This window comes from Aricia agestis, chromosome 16 (genome assembly GCF_905147365.1).
Source record: "Aricia agestis chromosome 16, ilAriAges1.1, whole genome shotgun sequence".
Lineage (NCBI taxonomy): Eukaryota > Metazoa > Arthropoda > Insecta > Lepidoptera > Lycaenidae > Aricia > Aricia agestis.
Window position 1 is genome coordinate 3816094 of NC_056421.1, and position 17297 is coordinate 3833390.

Genomic DNA, 17297 nt, shown 5'->3' on the forward strand with positions numbered 1-17297 from the left:
GCGGTGTAAACAATAATTAAATGACATTTTGTTCCAATCGTGCGAAATGAGCGTCGGGCCCTGGAATGTGGACGTGTGCTGGCTCGATGAGGTGTTTGCCACTGAATAATTATCTCGACTGTTTCTTTGTGACCTTAATTTTTATTCGTTTCTTGAAGGCTTTGGAGTTTGATGTATTGCGCCGCAGCCGTTCTAGGACACATTGTAATTCAAACTACGTAATAATATAAAATTTAAATCTTCATAACTAAAATATGCCTCTCGTTAATAACTAAATTAAAATTTAAAACTAACTTACCTCATTTATGTGTTTGTAGGTTTTGATTAGGTCGACACTTAATTTTCTTAACGGCGCCGTCGAGGGGTCCCGAAAGTGGTGTGGTATTCGAGCTTGCATAGCCTAGACAATAATACACTCATTAAAAACCACTTTCAGCTGTTGAAACTCGAAAGCAACATCAGAGCTAGAAGCCAATAAGATAAAAGTGCAAACTACTGAAGGAAAGCATGTGCGGACTAATGTGGAATTAGATGATAAATATTGCGAAACTACAAAGTACAAACGAAAGTCGAAACAATTTGATCCGAAATATAATACTTTATGGGGAAAGCAGAGATGAAATAAAATTCCAATAAATAAATACCGGCAAAAGGCTTACACGAGACAGTTCGTTGTTTATTGAGATTACGGATGTTTTCCCACAAACTGTCAATTTTGTGAGAAAAATCGCGACAAAAACACTGCGAATACATGCGAGAACTGCACATTACCATAATTAATTTCGTATTTCAATGGAATTCTTGAAAAGGCAGTGTAAATAGTAAATTACGCGACGACAATAAAGGGTTGGACACATTCAAGTTATTTTGCTTCTTGAAAATGGAAAGTTAAAATCGATACCCAACGCTTACATGGTCGTAAATATGTAATGGTCTATAGTCTATACTAGCCGTAGCTAAGACTAAATACATCTTAGGGTATATTAGAAGGGTGTTCACGAACATAATTAGAGTCATTTAAAGGGATAATTTGTTTTCTTGAGCATAATGTCTAGTCTGTCAAGTGTTGTAAATGGGTTTAGGGATGAAATACTAAAAGATCCCAGTGAAATTGCCAAATGAAAACTCCATTAGGAACACTCTTTTTACATCGCCCGGGCGTCATGGGGCGAAATTTAAGTAATTTATACTATCCCGAGGGGGTATTGGCATTTATTTGAGGCTACCATTGTAGCTATTCAAAATCCAACTGTATATGCTTAGAGAAAATCTTGGATTTAATTGGTTCCGGTTGCATATAATTGCACATTTTGTTGTATTTTTAAAGCATCCATTTACATTTCAGACTGAATTTTTATCAGTCATTAATTGCATAACTTCTGGCCTACACAAATTTTCGTCAATCAACAAATCGCTTCCATTCAGATATTTAGCAGCGACTGCGATGCGCTTTTTGAATTTGCATTTCACCGTTTTCCCATTGATTAGATTAGTGGCCATTCTTTGGAGTGCAGGTAAGTTACCCTTCACAACATGGGGTAGGCCAATGGTATTTCTTTACGCATCATGCTAATTAATAATTTTGGGCTGAAGGGGGTTGCAGTAGTCGAAACTGCCTCGTGCATACCTTGGTGGGAGTGGAGCGGCGGAAAGCGGTTGGATCGCGCGCTGGGGCGCTCACCTGAATGTCGGAGGGCGCGCTCATGGAGGCCAGCTGCTCCTCCGCCACGAGGCGGCCGTAGAGGGGCACGTGCCGCCTCTCGCCGCCCGCCGCCTCGGGCATGCCGCCGCCGACCGCGCCCACTGGAATCAAAGAGAACAATGTTAGAACATAGACCATACATACAAAACACTCAGGATGAACGTCACCTACGATCATGACGTCACCTGACGGAACTCGTATCATTCAATTTGTCACTGTATATATGTCGCAGCCGACTGGTTTAAATAGCCGTTCAATCAAACAGCTAGCCCTTTGACTGAACAACGCCATTTATTCACACGGCTATACGTCGTTTAGCCGACTTGTTGACTACAACGTTCAACACTACAGCTAGACGACGCTTAGCCAACTGGTTTTATGGCAAATTAACTAGGGCGACCATTAGCTTAATATGTAATTTGGGAGAATAGGAAAACTTTTTGTATTTTATTGAAAGATTATTCTCGGATTAAGTTTAAGGGGTGACCAAAAGTTTAATGCAATAAGTAAAAATAAAAAAATCTGAGGCGTGTTTTGTGGCGGTCGCCGGCTGCTACCGCAGCACAGTCACAGTTCTAACCTAACCTACTTTTGGACTTTCTGGATTGTGTTTGTTTTTCTTTTGGCAGGGGCTGCACCCCCCGAGCCCCCCTTTTATTTGACGACGGTCGCCGGCTGCTGCCGCAGCACGCTCGCTGCGCTCGCTCGGCTCCCTCTGTGTTGTGGTCTAAGTTCTAACCTAACCTAACCTACTTTTGGACTTTCTGGATTGTGATTGTTTTTGTTTTGACGGGGGGCTGTGCTCCCCGAACCCCCCTTTCCGGTGGGCTGCGTCCATCCATTTCATAATCCCGTAATTTCTCCTCGAATATTTGTTGAAATTTTGATTCACTCGTATGTGCCTCCACAATTTTTGTCTCTTTAATAACACTTGTAACTTTATTAACTACTTTCTTTCCGAAAAACAACCACAAACACCAACAAACACCTGCTATTTGACGCCATATTGTAAATAAAACGCACCTAGCGCCGCAGCGGTGCGCGCTGAACTACTTCAATTAGACGGCGGCTTTTGAATCAGCTGTAGTGTTGAACGTTTTGAGCGACTAAAATATTCAATCTAAAAGCTAGACGTGTGATTGAATGGCGTTGTTCAGTCAAAGGGCTAGCTGTTTGATTGAACGGCTATTTAAACCAGTCGGCTGCGACATATATAATCGTGGCTACGAATAACAAAAAAAAGAGTAGTGTAGTAGTAGTATAGTAGTGTCAAAAAAATTGTCCACGAGTCTACAAAATGTGACCCGAATACATGCATATTGCATACTTTATGCATGTATTCGGTACACAATTTTGTGTAAATATAGAAGTGAAAATTAGTGTCAACGGCTTTATTTCGTTAATTTGAGTGTTAGGTGTTTCGTTACTATAGTCATATTTTAGTGTGCGAAAAGGAACTAAATTCAAAACGGTTGAAGTATGGGAGTTAGATTTCCTTAGTTTTTATTATTCGTAGAATCGTGGTAAATTACATTTTTGACCACATACATCCCGAGTCGTGTCCAGTGCTAGTTGCACAAAGCACCTATGGCAATGCGTGGTGTATAGGCTGAGTTTTTAAATTTAAACTATGAATTGATATAAGAATGGCTAAAAGTTCAAATTATTGTATCCCGTTCATTTGTTTAGATGCAGTTGTTTCACAATTTACCGTTATTATAATATATAGCCGTTCTCTAAAATATCTATAAAACCCAACTTCATTGTATTTTAATGACATGATAATGTTTTAATGAGTTCCTGTAACCTTAAGTTCTGTTTAAACAATAAGTCTTAACCTTGCCGGTGTGTTTTGTCGGGTGTAGGTATTATACGGTGGTTATCTCGTAATCAAAACTGTGATACTGTTACTTTTATTTACTAAAATCAATGTCAATTTTCCGATAATGTTGATAATGATTGCTGTAAACATCCCAAATACTCGGGAAACCGATTTATCACCGTGACAAGACCTTAAGGACGCAGGTACCGAATAGAATGGTACCTTGATCGGCATCGATATGTTATCAATGATATAATTAGACGCTCACGTATGCGATGACTACAATATATGAATCACACTATACCTAGAATTGCGTCCGGTACCAATTTGGAAAACAATGTCATAGCCGGAACCTGCATTACTGAGACACGAAAAGACCAAATAGAGTTAAAACATCTCGGTACCTAAAGTGAGCCATTCAAGAGCTCCGTTCGAGTATAAGGCGCTTACATTGTCGAGCCACACTTAGCGGCACTCGCTGTCATGTATCGTCATATCAAGTTAGATTGATAAGTTACTCGGAAGCTGACGACGTGGAAATAACACCTGCGAGCGTGGGACCGGGGCTTTTAGTCTTTGGCGTCTTGTGAGTTGTGAGTTGCCAACTTGCCACACGCGACTATGACTCGACGTTTCGAAGCGCCTTTGTCATCGCGGCTTACGTTCACTTTTATTGGAACACATGTCACTATTATTGGACGATAGCTAATTTATCCATTACCATATGAGTACAATGACAGCGCAAAAATGTAGCGAGTAGCGACCACTAGACTAATTCAATAACCGAATATTATACATATATGCAATTAAACCTTCCTGCCAATTTTTTCCCAGGTCTTAGGTATCATTAGGAGAGTACATTTAACGAAAAAAAATTGGGTGTTATATTTTTTTGTTGACATATTTTATCCCATTTTAAATCTTTGCAGAACGGTCACTCGCGGCGCGCCAATCTACCTGCATGCCAAATTTCAGGCCGATCCGTCCAGTGGTTTGGGCTGTGCGTTGATAGATCACTATGTCAATCAGTCAGTCAGTCACCTTTGAGTTTTATATATATAGATAGATGATAAAAACTTGTTATATTTTGCGTGTTGTTCTTCGGTCTTCCGGAGCAGCGTGAATCGGGATGGTGATCTGTGGCACCAGAATAATTTAATAGTTCACCCTAAACTTTATGATACAAATCTTGTTCAAGATTAAATAAAACATCGCCTAATGGACGAAAATCCTTTCGTATACCTTCGAAAAACTTAAAACAATTTAATTACATTCCAGTCCCGTGTTGATAGACGAGATTACTTTGATATAACTAAGATTAATTCACTTTTAAGGTGGCGGAGTTCGTGACGTACGGTCGGCGGGAGTCGGGACACCAGGTGAACCTTTCGACCTTATTACGTGGCAATACGGTACGAAATTAGTACATGGCGGGTGTCCGCGACTGTACAGAGGTCACAGACAAGTTAATACAGACTTATTTACGGCCCGTCTGGCGCGATGTGACATTCCATAACGTTTCGGCTCACTCATTTGTTTCAACTTCTTGAGGTGACATTGTGCAGAGGCGGGGGCGGACTGCGTGCCGAGTATAGGCTCCACAAAACTTTAAGATCGAAGAATGGAAGAGAAAGTGCTCAATATCAAGCCGCTTTGGTTAACCTAGTAGGGAGCGCAGCGGCTGCATGGCTTACGGTAAACCTATGACCTAAACAAGGCGTTTAGAGTTATGCCCATTCCTACTGAATTTTCGGAGTAAAAAATACAGAACTTATTGTTTGCTACGTGTTGCGCATCAAAAACCTTTCCGGCACTGTCGCTTTTAGTGGCTGTTATTTTGGCCAATTTTGGAACTTTCACTTTATAACAGGGTCAAATAAGCATTTATTCAAGATTACAACTGCAACAAATCCTCCTAACCTAGATTTAAAATTAATGGCAGTAGGAACTATATTTAAAGCAATTTCAGGAAACGGTTTAAGAGGTGCCTTCCGTACCACTAGAATCAAGGATGCACATAATACTTTCGAAGCTCCATTCTCCCACGTTCCTGATAATAGACATGTAGTTTATCACCCACGGCCTTCTCCTCTTATCAGATAAGTGTATATAAACATTGAGAACGCCACTACGTAATTACACATTTATTGTAGATCCCAAGTACAAAGGTTTTACTGAGGGTACGATTTGATTATGACATGCACACTTCTTGTATTTTAAATTCGTTAACTACCTGCCTAAACTCATTTTTCTGCACGTTTAATGTCAAGATGTTATAACTTTTGTTAACGTGCTTTAAATTCTCACATTTTTAGGACCAAATCTGAGTTCACGTTTAATAATCCTCACAGCTAGAGGCTACTTGGATGCTTTTTAGCAACAACTCCAGGTAACATTCAAGGCTTTAACACCTAGAAGCATAGAGCCTACACTTTTCATGTGCGACCTGAGAGAACCGATCTGATACTTTCACTCTTCCATTTCTAGTGAGTTCGGTCTCTTACTGCACATAGAGCATTCTCGTTATAGAGCGGCGCCCGCATCTCCCACGTCACACAAGCGCGTGTTACGACATGTGAGCATTTACTGCGTAGTTACTGTACTATTTACGAGATGCACATTTTCGATCGCGTAGTATGGACATCATCATCACTTCTGTGGAAAAACTGCTGATTTTTGTAAAATAATCAGGGTGGGTGATATGGAGAAGAGTCTCGATATTCAGTGTGCTCTACGGTAGCGCAGAGGGGGTCTCTACTAGGGACCCCCTATTGAAACAAAGGTAGTGCTGCCGAAAGTAGCAGCTCAGACAAAGCCGTTTTTACATCTATTTCGGTTACTTCCAACTCATTTGAATAATCATCAGCATTGATTCAACCTTTAATTAAGGCTGCTTTAGAAAGATTCTCAAAGCACCTCCTGCAGCTCCATAACCAGGGTTTGTTTACAACATGCCACATTTAACCGTCAAACGCTGATTACCCGAATCGGTATTCATTCAGCATTCACAACAGCTGCCGTTTGACCTCCGATTAGGATGACTAACCGGTTGGAGTCAGATTGCGCCTGCGTGCCGGCGTCATGCGTATCAGCTGCCTACTGACACTCGCTAAACATTCGCCAGTTGATACTTCAAATTCCGATTGCATTACGCCAGCGATCGACTTTGCAATTAGTCAATTGCATTAATCTGAAGTGAACGGTCATATTAGTCTCGAGATTCAAATAAGTACAACAAAATATTGTTTGAGGTTTTATGAAAAATGTTCGCGACGTGCAGACTCTATGAAAGGATTGTCTCGCAGACATGTAAACGTGTTATAAATTATTTAGTTGTTGCCACTTGCAACAGACACAATATTTTTTATTTTAAATTTCAAAGAAGTTGCGTCTGCACCCAAAACTTCATTCGAGGGACGATGACCTGGCCCTGACTTTGATATCGAACGTGAATAACCTCAGGGTTTGGAGGGTTGTTGTCCTCGCATTTCACCAGCCGGCGTAACCCGCGGGGGCAATAAACGCTCATTAGGCATTATCGATACGCTCGTGTATAATTAATGCATCGCGCGAGATCAAAGATGAGTTCGAAGCTTCAACTGCGCAATTTCGTGACCTCTATCGCATGGGGTTTCTCCGTTTCGGTCTAAATATAGCCCGGGATGGTTGCGGGGACTCGGGGAGGCAGGTTGCGGTCGCTACGTCACGGCCGCCGGCCAGGTTGCCGGGCCGACAACCTGCGAGTATGCGAGGAATGCGCCTCGATAGATTAGTGTGGGACGCTCCGATCGGTTACATATTGCATAATGTGCAATTATAATTAGATGTGGTTAGTGACCTATTCATAAACCGTGTTCTCGTTAACGCCTACATATCTTACTAATGGTTGAATCAAACTTTGTATATTTCGTTACAATAAGCGGAATTTCAGTTATTTCGTTATCGAGACATGACGTGTTAAGGGAAAAATTACAAATTAATCGATTTAACGACATTCTGTCGTTTTGAGGAAATGTTAGTCCAATATAAGTTATAATGGTATAGAAACATATTCGTATAGTGACACATACTATAAAATGTAACTATACGGATGTTTGCATAAGGATAACAACAATGTATTGTGGTAAGCTATTCTTATAAAATGTAACAGCATACGTCGTACTCAAAGTTTTCCTACTATTTGTGATTTTTTTAAATTGAAGTAACAAAGAAATTCTCTTCAGATTCAAAATATTCCAATTACATTAAACCAAGATGAGAAATAAACAGAACGCATGAAAAACATAACATAAACAAAACTCACATCGACTATTTTCATCGTCTACAGACATTTTAGAGCACAGTGATCAACTGATCACATAAACACAACACTTCTCATTCTCCTGTCACAAAACACTTCACTTTCGTGCACCTCACTCACTAGTCACCAGCAGAATTTCACGTGAACGCTAACCACAGTATTGTCGTACGTGTCATCGCGGCGTCCTTGCACGTCACGCGGCGTTGTTGTTGTGCAACAATGTTTATACACGTGGCGGCGAAATCGGCGAGCTTGCCGCCCCGCGCGGACCGTCCGCACCGACTAACGCCGACACAACTCGCCGACCCGCCGATTCGCCGCCACGTGACTTATAATATCGGTCCGATCTTTTTGTTTAACGGACGAACTTGACTGTTCGCCGTCTTGTTATTGTTCCTAGGGCGTAGTTTGCGTTGTTGGTCGCTTGTTTAACCCAAATACGATTAATACATTATGTATTTGTGCTGAAATATGTAATTATAGTTTCCTCGTAAGTTAGTACTTAGTACTCTTAGTAGCCATTGACTACTGACGAGGGACTTAAACATCTCTTCCACCAATTAATAGACAGAAATAATACTATGATTTATGAAGTCCCTGAAGTATGTGTCTAATTTTTGTTTACCACTGGACCTACAATTAATATTTTTAAAGTAGAAAATAACTCGTAACATAAACAAAGTAACAAAAACCTAGGAGGTCAGGTAAGTTCAGTCTCCAAACTTCAGACGCTATTGAAACATCCCGATTCATCTTTCGAACTTGAAACTAATCCGCCCAGAATCCCGCACCACACATGCGGCTTTTCAATAAACGGTTAACAAGAAAAAGAGCACATTCATTTAGAAGAAAAGCTCGTACAGGGATACCTCCTGCCAACTATGCAATTCCTCCGATTGTATGCAAATCCTCGGCGCAAACAAAGAATGAAAAAGCGTGCAGACGCGACGCAGACGTCCCGCGCCCGGCGACGCCACCTGTGCCCGGGGTGGATAGGAGCAGGGCTGCCAGGTTTAAGGCCCTTCCCCTACGGAGATTCCGTAATTTACCGTATTTAGAGCCTTATAGACTACAAATTTATAATAAAAATACAACAATAATCTTTAGTATATCCTTAAATCTATTTTTGTTTATTTATACTCATGATATTAGCTTCCAAAGTAATACCAATAATTTAAAAAAATTGAAGCATACTTTCAGCATCTCCCTAGTATTTACAAATTACGTTAAACTTGAAACACACGTCAATAGATTCACTAACTACATATTCCCCGTTTTAAATTTTTTTAGGTAAATTTTGAACTAAGATGAGTAAAAAAATAGGATTTTTGTGCGATCTCGGCAACGCGTCAAATGTATGGTTAAGGTCGTTTACTCAGGGGATGGCCTTAAGGGGAATCCCAGGTTTTTCCAAATGAAGGGTGGAAAACTCTAACCTCCCGGGTAAAACGTACTCCAAACCCAGATTTCTGTTGAGAGTACATAATTGTAGGTATATAATTTCATGAATTAGGGACGATTGCTCAATTGTCAGATAACTTTTAATTATACTAAGGCCCACTTGCGCCAAAACTTTGAGTTAAATAAATAACCCGGGGCTTAATTACCCAGTGTTAACGTTTTTAATTTTTAACTCATACTACATATTGCACCAGAAGAATTTATCCCAGAGTCAACTAACCCGGGCTTATGTCATGTTCATTCATTCTTTTTACATCCAGCCAAATATGATAGAGCGAATGCTAAATAATTTAAGTGTAGTGCTCTCTCTCGCTCCACAGTACTTTAAATAAGGCTATCTCCTTATGTCAGATTTGAAATGACACGTGGTTCTATGTCGCATTGTGTTGTGAATTGTGATATTTTGTGCAAATAAATTAAGCGGAAAATGATAAAAATTGGGAAGAAACACTTGTGTCCAATGTTTATCTAGTCTACCTATTTATAAAGGAGTTCACTAAAGACGCACTAATCCAATGATATTATTATTAAACTTTGGTAGGGAATTACTTTTTATGGTCATTTGTATATTGCAATTATTTTAAATTTTATTTAATAAAAAGAGAACAGTTTCTTTTTCTAGGCGAAATCTTCGATGGAAATCTTTGTCTCTTTGTGAGTAAATACAGGACCCTAAACATCGGTCGGTCCGTTCTACAATATTTCTGTAATACGAGTCCAAACTAATGTATTCGATAATTTCTTCATCATCAACAGATAACAACCACTGATCATTTATCATGGTTAAACACAAAATAAAACCGGTACTTATTACTGAACACAACAAAGTACTGTATAGGTCATAACCGAAAAATCGCAGTTTTGATATTACTAACCCAGAGTTAGTTGATTTAACCCTTCGACATCGGTGGGTTAAAAATTTAAGAAGTTAACTCGAGGTTAACTCCTAACTCTTGGTGGTGCAATACATGATGTGAATTTAAATTCGAAGTATAATTTAACTCAGAGTTAAGCGTGTTAACCCAGTCTGGCGCAAGTGGGCCTTATAGAATAAATATGACACTTTGTCATTTTTTCCATATAAAATCTGTCAAAACGCCAAATTTATTACATTGGTAAAGTTTATCTGACGATTGAAGAAATCAGCGCCAAGTATTTTTACTGATTCAGTAATGAAAGCTTTTTTAAGATAGCTTTTATACGTGGGAGAGCCATGCTTCGGCACGAATGGGCCGGCTCGACCGGAGAAATACCACGTTCTCACAGAAAACCGGCGTGAAACAGCGCTTGCGCTGCGTTTCGCCGAGTGAGTGAGTTTACCGGAGGCCCAATTCTCTTCCCTATCCTCCCCTTTCCTTCCCATCCTTACCCTCCCCTATTATCCTATTCCCTCTTAAAATGCCGGCAACGCACCTGCAGCTCTTCTGATGCTGCGAGTGTCCATGGGCGACGGAAGTTGCTTTCCATCAGGTGACCCGTTTGCTCGTTTGCCCCCTTATTTCATAAAAAAAAATATAAGAACAAAGCAAATTCCAGGTGATTTTCGTGTTTAAAGTTTCACTTCGAAAATTCTAATGACATAATCTTGAATTAATAAAAATTTTAATTTTTGGGGTAGTTTTTCTTCAAAACCCGAATTTTGTAAAAGGGTAAAATTTGGGTTAATCTTATATCTTTAAACGAGCAATTCTTGTATACAGGTTGTAACAAAAATAAGTGATAATACTTTAGGGTGTGTACGTGTTCCTTGTAGAGAATTAGCTGTGAAAGTAGCAGTTTTGTATTGGCAAGAGCCCGAGCGTCACGAGTTTCCCCATACAAAAGTGAAAAAAAATGTTCGTCTTTCAGCGCTGCCACTTTCACAGCTAACTCTCTACAAGGAACACGTACACACCCTAAAGTATTATCACTTATTTTTGTTACACCCTGTATATATAATTGGAATCTCGGAAACGGCTCCAACGATTTTCATGAAATTTAGTATATAGGGGGTTTCGGGGGCGATAAATCGATCTATAAATCATTTTTAGAAAATATCATTTTATTCGTGTTTTATAGAATACCGAGCGAAGCTCGGTCAAATAGCTAGTATGATTTTGAATTGACAAGGAATTTTGCTTTAAAACCCGCATTTTATAGTGTTTTCTGGGAAAACTTGGGAAATAAGCGAGATGAAGGAATTTTGCTTTATAACCCGAACTTTATAGTGTTTTCGGGGAAAACCGGAGAAGTAAGCGAGATGGTCATCTGGCGACTGGCAACACTGCAGGGATCCGTTCGGTAAACACACCCGGGATGTTCGCGCGTCTTTACATATCGAACGTCTTGTCGCCGTCGGGTTTTATCAGCGGTCCGCCACTCGTGAATTATTCAACGAGTTTTCTATTAAGCACTTAGAGGGCGTAATGCGTCTGCATCGCGGGTTGTACGATGTCGCATCTCTACGCTCTTGTAATCTCTATGTCTACATTAATGTGATAAATAACACTTAAGATTCACACAAGTAGCACCAAAATTCGTTTATCTCACGGGACTTGTACGAGTACATTTTTGACTGACTATGTCATTTCAGGGACTCAAAATCTCCTTACCAAAATATATCAAAGTGCCCGGTGCACTAAAGGGTGAAGATGTAACAAGCATCAGACCAGAGACCGACAGACTTTATATAATAACTAGCTGTCCCGGTGAACTTCGTGTCACTTTAAAACCTTCCCTGGACTTCTACGAATATTTTAAGACTAAAATCAGCCCAATCCGTTCAGCCGTTTTCGAGTTTTAGCGCGACTAACACATTTGGAAATCCATTTTTATATATAAGACTAGCTGTCCCGGTGAACTTCGTGTCACTTTAAAACCTTCGCTGGACTTCTACAAATATTTTGAGACTAAAATTAGCCCAATCCGTTCAGCCGTTTTCGAGTTTTAGCGCGACTAACACATTTGGAAATCCATTTTTATATATAAGACTAGCTGTCCCGGTGAACTTCGTGTCACTTTAAAAGCTTCCCTGGACTTCTACGAATATTTAAGACTAAAATCAGCCCAATCCGGTAAGCCGTTTTCGAGTTTTAGCGCGACTAACACATTTGAAAATCCATTTTTATATATAAGATTATGTGTGTGTGTCTAGTATAGGGAATGCAATCTCATTCTCGCGAGATCTCGGCCTTTTTTGCGAGATTGATATCGGACGAAAAAAGGCGAGATCTGAAAGAGAGTTTGACGAGATTGCACTTGAGCATAAAAACGTCTTATTCGAAGCGCGGACTGGCACGGACGGAGTTGCGATCACGGAGTAAAAACAAAGCGGAGCTGACCTAAGCAACTTACTAACTGTGCACTGTGATTTTCAACTAGGTTCTGAATTTTGACTTCTCGTTATTTTGATAGTTATAAATGAACTGTTTTATTACTAAAATATTTGTGTTTGATAATGTGCGCTTTTATAATTCTGGACGTCACGTTATCGTGGACGCCGGCTACCACGATTAAACGTTGGGTACGTAAAACGCCCTTTTGATTTTACGCACCGCGACATCACGACGTCTACACTTCTGTGTAGACGTCGTGATGTCCTCTAACGTGCACGTTAAAAAGTTATCGTCGACGGAAATTTAAAAGCGTCTTCATATATTTCCATACGTTTTACTTCCCTATATTATCGTTTTACCGCGGGTTTGTCCACAATATTACCGCCACTTCCAAAATAATTATAAGAGCGCACATTAGAAGAGAAAACTGGTTGTTTCTTTCAATTGTTATTTGATAGATAGTAGATATGTATGTCAAAGTTTACTACTTAAAAATTATGGACAGATACATCAAACAATGTTTGATGCATAAAATTCTATTGAAAAAATTCGTGAAAATTAATGTTAATCTTATATTTACTTATAATATTTATTACGCTTTTTGCGCAATTTATTTAAATATTGTGATTATTTGCAAAAAAATCCACCAAACTGCTAATCTCGCGAGATCTCGAAATTGGCGAGATCTCGCGGTATTGTATTCATAAACTCGCGGGATCTGGCTTGAGCCCCAATCTCGCGAGATTTGCATTCCCTAGTCTAGTATAGTCACTTTTCCCTATTTTATTTAAAGAACACTTAAATTTACTTCTAATGCAGCAAGACCCCATGTTACGACTGTATACAATAATTCCAACCGACAGAATAAAGCTGTTAACGTTTTATTGCTTATTGAGTCATTAAACTATTTCTGGTACTTAATAAGTAGGGCCTGGTCGTTAATAACTGAGACATTTACTGACCAATCGCACTCTCACGTAACGGGTATTCCCCGTCAGGAATTGTTTTCTTACCTTTGGTACAAACCACAAGAAAATAACTATGTAATTATTATAGTTTTTTTTTAAAAGTTACTATTTTGTCTGTCCCTATTTTTGCTTAAATCCTTTAAACTACACAGTACACAATGGATTTTGATGTGATTTTCTTTAAGAAATTTATTAAATATACTAAGGGAACAACTATAGGCTACTTTTAAATGCGCAAAAGGGGTTTTAAGGGGTCGAAAGACGTGATGCAACTGATGCAAGTCTTGTAGAGGCGCGAGCCACGCGGGCGTAGCCGAGCAGGTCAGCTAGTTTCATAGTATGTTGACTGGTTTCATGGTTTGCACTATTATACTAATCGATAAATAAACAGTAGCATGCTGCTATTGTGGCATATTATTTACTTAGTTGGCTATTATAACAAGTGTGAAGTAATTACGTAGTTAAAGGTGGGATTCCCCCATAAAAACCACCACTGAACTGCGAGATTTATGAAGGACATTTTAATGTTTTTAAAGTTAAAGGTATATAGGTATTAAAATACAATTGTAGACCTTGAGGTACCAACTACATACTAGGCAGTTGCCAGTTAGGCAGTACATAAATAATATTATGTACATACTGACTTTAGTTTTGTGTCTTAATTTAGAACACTCTACATATAAAATGAAGAAAGTTACAAGTTTAACAAGTAGGTTATGTCTTGAGCATTTGAACTCCAAAAGAACTCCAACTCAAACCAGAGTTCATTTTGCTTTTTATTTAGGGCAAATTTTCCTGGTCACACCGCTGACTAGACAACAGGCAACAGATAACCTAGAGTCACAACATACAAGTTGGAACACTTAATTCTAAGTGACAAACCAGAGCCAAACCACTACATACATAGTGATGGGTAATTTTCCGAAAAATTTCAAAGCTCGGAAATATTTCAATTTATTTTTCTGAAAAATTGAAAAATTGGAAAAATAATGGAAAAATATTTATTTACTGAAATTATTAGTTTAAATGAAATAGTAAATAGTAATAATCAGCCAAGTGCGAGTTGGACTCGCGCACGAAGGGTTCCGTACCATTATATATTAAAATTATATTAAATAGTAAAAAATTGTGTTTTTTGTATGGGAGCCCCTCTTAATTATTTAATTTATTAAAATTTTATTATTAATTATTAAAGTATAAATGCAGCTGAGTATTTTGTGCATATTTCAAGTGCCTACCTGTTGTCATCATTGATACCGAGCAAAAAATTTCAACTCTCTAGCTATTACCGTTCTTGAGTTACAGCCTGGAGACAGACGGACAGACGGACAGACGTCGAAGTCTCGGTAATCTAGAGTCCCGTTTTTACCCTTTGGGTACGGAATTGTTGGATACATAATCTTGGTTGACATTTCAATTTGGAAAATTATTTGAAAAATATTTGAAAACTTAGAAAAATATATTGGAAATTTTTCATTTTTCTTTTCTTTTCTTTCGGAAATTTTTCCATTACCCATCTGTATACATACATACCTACATACATCAAAATTCAAACTCAAACTAAAGCAAAATGCGCTCTATATTGTGCTCCACTTTTCAGGGTAATTTTCCTGGTCACACCGCTTACCTGCCAACAGACAGCAGGTAAAATAGAGTCACAACATACTTGAAGCGTCCAAGGCAACACTAAATCCCTGGGTGGCAAACGAGATATCTCCAGCTCAAAATTAACCCAAAATAAAGAGCAAAATCTTAATTTCGGGGTAATTTTCCTGGTCACACCGCTAACCGGCCAACAGTCAGCACTCAGCAGGTAAACTAGAGACGGCAGGTTTAACGGCCGCCGCGTCCGTCTGGCCGTTCACCCGCGCGGGGCCCGCGAGGTGCGCCCGCGCAATATCATTGATGACTCCTAACGGCCGCGGGCGAGGTTTTCGCGCGCTATTTTATAAATAAACTAGATCCGGCAGGCGTTATTTTGTAAACGGCGTGGGAAGCTCGAGCCACTGTTGTCATTTCAGACGTAGTCATGGAGACGTTGCTTATGTCACGCAGGTCTCAGATATTTCAACAATTCAAAACTTTACGCTGTTTGGTTAAAAATTTTTTCGAGGATAATATCTATCTATCTATGGACGCTTCACACCACGTCAGTCTGGCCCCGTGGTAAGTTCCTGAAGGACTTGTGTTACGGGTACCAGATAACGGAAATATAATATATATTTAATACTTTTATACTAGGTATACACATACACATATTTAATACACATCCATGACCCAGGAACTTAGAAAACTTTTGTTCCGTCGGCGGGATTCGAACCCACGACCCCCGACTTGAGCTACCAACAGCCCACCAACTGAGCCACAGAGGTCGTCAAAATAGATGTTGACCGATTCTCAGACCTAGAGGATACGCACACAAAATTTCAGCACATTGGTTCAGCCGAAAATGGCCGAAATAAAAAACTTGGATTCAAACATGTTTAACATACTTACACAATATGATACAGTTGTGTGAAGAGAAATTCGATGATGAACCACATGTTTCAATGTAAATCAGCACAACGCAAGTTCTACATATTATCTTATCCTCACTTGAACGTCAAAATTCCATTAAATAATAACTTAATTAACAAAAATTAACCCTCTAACGCTCATCTGGGTCTTATCGTCCCACCGCCGATTGATTTCCGCTTGTGATTATTCAGTTAACGGCTATCGATCTTGAGCCGTTTGACCTTACGATAGTATTATATCGTAATAGCAACACAATGTTATTGGTAATTGTTTATCACTGAGCCACCGCGTGTCGCTCGGGAGTCGGGACACGAGTTCGCCTTATGAATGGAACGCTTGTAGATATATTATAAAGAACAATAACATTAATAAACAAATAAAAAAATATATAGAGAAGTTTAAACTCTACCTTGGAAAAAACATCAAATTATTGTAAAACCCATTGACTTCGTTGTGTAAAAACACAAGTAAAATACAAAATGTGACGTCCGCGGTCCGACATATGTATTTCAAAGATTTTATCATTGTTTTTCTTGTTTGCTCGTTTCTAATAAATAAACATAATTATTATAATTATTTCTTTCAAAAATGTAATGGGATAATTCCAAAGAGAAATATAATTTAGTTGCATTATGCGCATAACGAGTTTGAAATTTTTAAACCGAGTTTTTCGACTGAAATAACGTATTGGGACACCGTTGCTACACTGCTTATAAGGTTATTTTCATACGTGACGTCATAGTAGAAAAAAACATTGCCCATCGTTGCGCAATAAGTACGGCCCCTGAAGCGTGAGGGTTAGAATACGACGTAATAGAAATTAATCGATACATCGTAGATGCGGTGTCAATAAAACTATTACAGCACAACACGTGCAAGAGGCCCCCGCTTATAATATTACATGGCACAATGCAGCTCAAAATTAGATTTGTTATGGCAATCATAATATTGATATAGGCCGCTTTAAGATCATGTAACGCAAAATAGGCACAGGATTTAGGCTTTAGCATTAAAGGTGTCACAGACAGAGCAGGTAATGTAAAGATGTATATTATATTACGATACATCTCGATACATCTTTCTATAGAATTCGTCAGGAGACCATACACAACAGCTATAATGAATATATTTACATCTTCGTATCTTAAGATACAGAGCTATATGAAAATATACATTTATATTTTGATACATAAAATACTAAATACATCTCAAT

General features: G+C 39.0%; 1 protein-coding gene across 3 annotated transcripts in view; it reads right to left on the minus strand.

Annotated features, from left to right (window-relative positions):
- The window catches only part of LOC121734891 (serine/threonine-protein kinase minibrain), a 163231-nt gene that overhangs the window by 127838 nt on the left and 18096 nt on the right, over positions 1 to 17297 (minus strand). Inside the window, exons 1-3 of one of the 3 annotated variants that reach the window (XM_042125524.1) lie at positions 7828 to 8121; positions 1628 to 1803; positions 299 to 400 (exon numbers count right to left, since the gene is read on the minus strand). In XM_042125524.1, the coding sequence (XP_041981458.1) occupies positions 299 to 400; positions 1628 to 1803; positions 7828 to 7855 (306 nt within the window). In that variant the 5' untranslated portion in view covers positions 7856 to 8121. Of the gene's footprint in view, positions 1 to 298; positions 401 to 1627; positions 1804 to 7827; positions 8122 to 17297 lie in introns of those variants that run through there. The other 2 variants (XM_042125525.1, XM_042125523.1) reach the window with 2 other exon arrangements.